At 43.2% G+C, this 7,155-nt stretch overlaps 2 protein-coding genes across 2 annotated transcripts; one reads left to right on the top strand and one right to left on the bottom strand.

Annotated features, from left to right (window-relative positions):
• Positions 1 to 750: 750 nt before the first annotated feature.
• Positions 751 to 1,336, bottom strand: MRS44_015398 (uncharacterized protein; the record flags this gene model as incomplete). The annotated part of the gene is made up of 3 exons (XM_046279013.1): positions 751 to 981; positions 1,079 to 1,191; positions 1,270 to 1,336. 3 exons carry the CDS (start codon positions 1,334 to 1,336, stop codon positions 751 to 753), a joined length of 411 nt encoding a protein of 136 aa, XP_046126336.1.
• A 1,818-nt stretch (positions 1,337 to 3,154) lies between these two features.
• Positions 3,155 to 5,299, top strand: MRS44_015399 (uncharacterized protein; the record flags this gene model as incomplete). Its single annotated transcript, XM_065619188.1, has 5 exons — positions 3,155 to 3,271; positions 3,330 to 3,949; positions 4,006 to 4,067; positions 4,386 to 4,556; positions 4,605 to 5,299. 5 exons carry the CDS (start codon positions 3,155 to 3,157, stop codon positions 5,297 to 5,299), a joined length of 1,665 nt encoding a protein of 554 aa, XP_065475260.1.
• Positions 5,300 to 7,155: the final 1,856 nt, after the last annotated feature.

Consider the following 7,155-nt stretch of genomic DNA (forward strand, 5'->3'; position numbering starts at 1 on the left):
GCGGCTAACAGTCCCGATACGGCCCCGGCCAAGCTAAGCGTGTGGGAGTATGTCCTATGTATTTATCTAAGTGTGAGATATGGTCCCAATAAAGAGATCAGCATACATGATGAAGTTGGGTTGTGCATTCAGGATTATGCTACTGTTGGCCAGTTGCTCGTCTGCTACTGGCACAGCGACGCTACCACAATAGCATACCAGGTTGATAAGAAAATGATAGCAAGGTGATAAGTCAAGTGCGAACTAGCCTTAAAAGAACTGCATTGTGTTGCAGGCAAAATGCGAAATCTAAGGAATGAGCTAGAGTCCTCTTGTGGTAGCTCGAGTTACTCGTCTGGACCAGTCCCACCTCCAAGGAAGTAGGAACTTGGCCGCAGTATCGAACCTTGAATAAGATTTGGGCCGCGCTCTTGATACGGGTTCGACTTTTTGGAGGAATCGCAATAGCACACGTTGAGGACCTGGTGTGGCTCGAATTTTCCACAATGGGTCGTGTTTGGTCCTTTTCTACGGTCAACCTATCCTGGCGGCAATGAGTCTTCCCTCCGGCTTGTAGTTGCTCCTTGATGAGGAGGAGGCATCATGAAGTATTTGTGTAATATATAATAAGTCCTCATAACGAATTATAACCCTCTGAGCTAATAAGTTTCAGGCAGCACTCACTTCAACCCAACCCAAATACCTCCAAAATGTAGCCTACAAAGGTCCCATACAATCTCCTCACGTAATCAGGACACCAATATCAGGTGACTAAATGCCCTTGGCGACTTGCCCAATGTTAACAACACCCAAAGCGCTATCCAGCGAATCGAAGTAGCCGTTACTGTTGACAGCGAGGTTCTTGTCAACAGCACCAATGTCAGCTCCATTGAGGAGCTCTCCAACAGCTTCAACGACGGCAACCAAAACACTCAGCGGAGCACCCCCTTGAAGGCTTTCCGTAAGCTTCTGAGTCAGGGTAAAGTTCAGGGCATCTTCAATCTAGGTTCATGGCATGATGGTTAGCTTGTGATTGCCAACAGGAAAGTCTCGATCAAAAGGGGCAATATTTCAAAAGGAACTGAACAGAGAAACATACCTTTCTCAGAGAAGGGCCGAGAACTTGGTTCAGCAGATCAGTGATCGGAGCGTAGCTAAGCCCAGAAAGAAACGAAAGAGGATCGTTCGCCTGAGGAACACGAGCCTCGATATCTAGAACAAAAAGTCGAAGTCAAAAGTCAGCAAGTCCATAGCTTCACATGTCTTCTCTCGTGTTGGAGTATAGCATACGGGAGTGCCCAGCAATGGCGGTGCCCGCCAGAACGGCAAGGACCAAAGCGGAAGGGTTGAATCGCATTTTGGGAGTGAATAGAAGAGACAAGATTGGATATGCTATTGCTCTGAATATTTGATCTTGGCTTTCATGGCATTTTTTGTCCTTTTTATAATGCACATTGCTCCCTTGTCTTGGGAGACTCGATGGAAGTTGTGCGCCCACCCCGCAACAGATCGACATGTTAGCCTCATTCCTAGAGTTGAATACTCAAATCTTCGTGTATTGTGATCTTTCGACGTGATTTTGGAGTCGATGGGCTCATAATGTCTGAGACATAACCACAAAAGATCGACAATGGTTTGGAGTCTGATCACTTCTATCGGCAATTGCTGGCTTGCTATCTTCCGAGATGGCCGGCCATAAGACACAAACTGAGTTAGGCACTACACCAGAGAAGATGACGCGAATGCAAGGGTGGTAAGTCGAGGGCACTTTATACGGTAACAAAGGCACAACTCTCTAATGAGGATCGACAATGTGAATATTAAGCGTCCAAACATTGTTGTTAAATGTCGGTCAATGTTCAATTTTCAGCGTGGATGGCGCCATGCTACTACTGCCACCTCTAGTTAAGCGAGTTATCAGCGCCCTTCTTTTACGACGTTCTATTCTCGATAATGCATTCTCAGCAATTACGTTGAGCTATCACAGCCTGTCAGGGTAGCTTCGTGTTTATCAACGCAAGATGGCGATATTAGTTCCTTAAGCCATGGCGCGTATCCCAATATCAATTACCAGTGACATCAACGGAGGTAATATGACGTCTTCAAAGTGACCGAACCGCGCTTGCGATGAGATGGACGGTAGCTCTTGTGTCGTGCACATTCAGGACGATGTGCCAGTCAATACCTGAATATCAGATACTTGGTGACTCGCCTTTTGGTGAAGCCTCGCAGTGTTCTGGCGCCTTGATCTTCTGCGTGGCGTTTGTCGGTGGTTAAAAAAGAGTCCAGTGCTCTGAACAGCATAAGGAAAGATAGTTCGAATGAGGTAGTCTTCCAGGAGGATAGGTCTCCGTCTATACCACACTCAGTTGTGCCGCGCCTTGACTTCTAAATAACACGGCGGTGGGTAGGACATGGCTGGTTTGGTAGGCCGCCATGCTTAGTCCAAATGGCTTATGAAACGACCAACGATAGCCATGATTTTACAACGAATGAATAGCGAAGATGACCTATGGAGACAGACCTGGATGTGGAAGATGGTTCTTAGGGTACTTTTATCGGTCCGTATTCAGAGGGATGTCTATGTAAACATTAGACTCAAGCCCCAACAATGCTCATATCAACCATAACACGTAGTAAATCCTATAGACGTTTAGATAGAATCTTTAATATCTCGTATATACTCGTTCTTATTTTTTAATGACCGGTCTCTGGTAGAAGCCATAAGCTTCGTGATGAAAAACCAGGATTTGTTATTATTTAGTGATCTTACCGTAAACTCGGAGCGCGACCAGTTTGGTGGGACTATTTGCAAGATACCCAGATATGCAACGAATTTCATGCCTCAATTTACATCTTTCCCGGTCCTTTCCCATCCAGTGAATCTAACCAATTGACTTCATCACCAGAAAATAGTGAAGACATCGGAAAGAAGCTTGAGGCAAGGTGGCAAAGTGGAGATATTTGGGCCATGAATCAGTGACGTCAGTGTACGCGAGCCCAGCTTTATCGCCGAAGAACAAGATACTTATCGCCATCGGCGATAACCAGTTGGAGCTGGAGCAGTAACTGTCTATATAGAGGTGATTCGACCTACTCAACAGCGTCCAATAAATGACAAACGTTGACCTCCATCTACCACCAATTGATTCTCTCTCTACTCACCGCCGTTACAATGGACTCCTCGCAAAGTAACTTCCAGACCCTCAAAGGCAAAGTCGCCATCATCACAGGTGCTTCCCGAGGGATTGGTGCGGGTTTCGCGTTTGAGTTGGCCCGGAGAGGTGCCAAGGTGAGTTCCCGTTAAGATACTGAAGAGGAAGAGCAACGGGATTCTGACAAGAGCACAGGTTGTGGCAACATATACATCTCCAAACAGCGAAAAGCTCGTTGAGGAGCTTTCAGCGAAGATCGCCTCACTCGACCCTCCGTCTCAATGCGTTGGTATCCGGGCAGACCTCCGAGAACCTGACAGCGCTAAAAAGGTAATCGAGCGAGCCATCAGCGCGTTTGGACCTCACATCGACATTCTTGTCAACAACGCAGGTGCCGAGCTGGTAAAGCGTCACACTGATATTACACCCGCCGACTTTGACTACATCTATCGCCTCAACGTCCTCGCTCCACTGCTGCTCCTCCAGGCTACAAAACCTTATCTCCCTTCTGCAGGCGGTGGCCGTATCATCAACATCTCTTCTGTTGGCGCACGATACGGATTTAAAGACCTCTCTTTGTATTGCTCATCCAAAGCTGCACTGGAAGGCATGACGCGCTGTTGGGCTGCGGAGCTAGGTGAGGAGGGACACACTGTCAACGCAGTAAACCCAGGGCCTGTGCAGAGCGAGATGTTGGATAACATTCCACAAGATATTGTCGCGATGCAAAAAGCACAAACACCAGCGGGAAATAGACTGGGTTCCGTCGATGATGTTGCCCAAATCGTTGCGTGGTTGGCATCAGAAGAAAGCCGGTGGGTAACGGGCCAATGTCTGAGCGCGAGTGGTGGATGGGTGATGTACTGAATAGATTGAGGAGGGGCGAGGAAAAGGCTGCAAAAAAGAACATACAACAGCGGGGATTCGCTGGTCGTCACCGACCCAACTACTAATCCGCCCCTCACTGGCTTATCTATGGGAGAGCGGACGGGATCCCGAGTTTTCCAGTGGGTATGGTCGTATGTGGTGGGTTGGGACTTGTCCCGCCCTGATGAAGCCCCCAGTTGAGGCCGGGCGTCCGCGGGATGCGCAAGATGAAATGAGTTGCGGACTTTGGCGGAGTGTCTTCAAGCCTCCATCTGCGATTCCTCCGTGCCGTCTCCGTCGGTCTAAACCCATCCCGCAGTTTGGACTATATAAGACATATACATCCATAGTGAATTGATCAATATCACAAATGCCTTTCCAAAGACCCCAAGGACAATTCTTCTCTTGACTTCTCAACCGCCGTTGAAAGCGCCCTCGACCTATCGTGGGACTCCATCCTGATGGGGGTCAAAGCTGCGTTTATCGGAGCCGCTGGCGCAACACTCAGCCATGTTCTTACATGGACATTGCTCGCCGGTCACAACGCGGCAGCTCGTACGTTTCGGCTAAAATGGATGAATGTCTCCCGCTAACCGTTCCCAGTGGTCCGAGATGCTTCCAAGCTCAGGAAGATCTTGACAAGCAACAATGTCTCGGAAGAGATCCTGCAAGCCCAGCTGGTCATAGTTGAGGGCTCTTCCCGCGATGTAACTGCGGTTAGTAACCTTCTTCGACATGAGCCAGACATCATCTTCACTGGCATCACGAGTCTGCCAAGCTTCCATTGGAACCCTCTTCGCCCGATCTCAATGCAAGACTCGACTATTACCGGAGACTCGGCGGCGACTGTTGTGGAGTCACTTCGAGAGCTAAAAGCGAGCAACGCGATTTCGAATTCACCAATTTTGGTACCAATATCGTCTACTGGCCATGGTAAACAGCGAGACCAGCCGTTGCTCCTAATCCCACTGTATCTATGGCTTCTACCAGTTGCGCAGGCCGACACAGCAGTACTGGAGCGAGTGGTACGGGAAGCAGCAACGCAAGACAACTCACCGCTTGGTGGGTACGTAATGTTGCGACCACCGTTATTGACTCATGGTCGCGAAAAGGGACAGCGTCCCTTCGAGTGGGCTGGGTTTGGGAAGACGATGTATAAGAATGCAGACGAAGTGGAGCGAGGCGTAGAGGTTGGATATACTATTAGTCGAGGAGACTTGGCTAGATGGATATTTGAGCAGCTAGTAGAGGGAGATATAAAGAAGTGGGAGGGAAAGTGTATAAATATTACTTACTAGGAAGTATTAAAAAGTTACTACTAAGCTAAAAAGCATAGCGCGCTACTTTGATTAGTAGTCTTTTTTTTATTACTTATTAAGTTATTAAATTAAGATTTCTTTTAACTTATATATATTATTATTAAGTAAATATTTTATAGAGTTTTTAATTTATATATTAAGGTTTAAATACTAGGTTTTAATAATAAGTTAGTTATTTTTTTTAATTATAAATATATAATATAATTTTATAAACTTATTAAATATTATATAATATAATTATTTTTATAAATAGCTTTAATTTATATATATAATTTATATAATTATTTTAAAAATTAGAGTTTATTTAAATTATAATAAATATAATACTTATAAGTAATAAATTTATTTATTTAATAAATTAAATATTAAGTTTTTAATAATTAAATTAAAAAAAAATAACTTTTAACCCTTTATATTAATTAAATCTTAATATTATTAAATAATTAATTATTCTTATTATTTTATATTATATTTATATTATTTAGAAATATTTATAATTATACTTTTTAAATATTTCTTTAAAAACCTTTTTTAATATAAATATAATTAAATATTTATTATTAAAATTACTATTAAAATTACTATTATTCGCATATTTATATAAGCTAAGATATACGCATTATGCGTTTAACCGGATAGGTTTAATTAATTAAACCTATAGACTTCTATCTACCGCTAAGTTTTAGTCCGGCGCCGAGCCCCAGCGCTAATACTTTTTAGGTTTATAGAACTCCGACGCTAACTCTAGGAACTAATCCCTCCGAAACCTATGACGCTGATAACCTCTATTTCCTAATATAGTTGCGCCTATAGCTATGTGGCTAGATCCTAGCTAGCTATAAGACTTCTTTAATCTTCTTATTTAGCGTTGCGGAAGGTATTAACGCTAATAACGAGAGTTATAAGCCACGCCTCGTATGGGTGCGTGTTATTATTATCTCTTAAGCTATTAAGGAAACCGATTTCCTTCTAGGCGAGATGCCTATGTTTCTTTAGCTTCCTTTTAAGGGCCTTTAATAAAGAAAGCTCTTCTCTAATGAAGTTAAATCGACTATCTATATTATAACTAGGTGGAAAGAGGCTAGGTAGAAGAAGAAAAAGGTTATAGCTAAAGATCGCGAGTTTAACCTAAACCTTTCGTTTAGTAGGCCGCGTGCCTACCGTAACGCTCTAAAATGGCTCCGTATAATATTATCTCTCGTAGCCTATTATAGGTGCTTTTCGCGCCCCTGCGAAGCTTATAGACCTCTTCGGTAAGGTCATCCTGGTCATATAGGAAGGCATACTGATAGGCATTGGCCGCGCTGCTTTGATCTGCTGGTTGAAGGTCTTTGCGGAAAGCCATCGCGATCTCGTTGGTGTGTTGTTGATCAGTTGGCTGGTCGCAGATTGGTTGACTAGTTGGTTGTGGTTATTGTTGGTTGTGGTTAAACCTCCTCTCACGAGGATAATAGAAGCGTGATCCTTTAAGATTTTGACCTCTTTAAGTGGTTAAGAATTATAAGGATAATTAGAAGGTTAACGTCGGAGGGGAGCTACTACGCGAAGGGGATTTTAACTACTTTAGCTAGTTAAGATGTAAGCTATTCATTATGAATAGAGCTAGTTTTAGCGCGTCATTAAAGCTATCGATAATTATATAGATAAACCTTATTGATTTAAGCCCATTGAGACCTTAGGCTTTAAGTATAGAGCCTTTATTATTAAAATTACTAAGATATTAATTAAGATACTTTAATCCCTATTTTAGGTGGCATAAAGTAATAGAATAATAATTAAATATACTTTAATATATATATTTTTTAAATATATTATATTTTATATAAATAAGGAAT

Source organism: Fusarium solani (genome assembly GCF_023522795.1).
Source record: "Fusarium solani strain SB1 chromosome Unknown bctg00000011, whole genome shotgun sequence".
Classification (NCBI taxonomy): Eukaryota; Fungi; Ascomycota; class Sordariomycetes; order Hypocreales; family Nectriaceae; genus Fusarium; species Fusarium solani.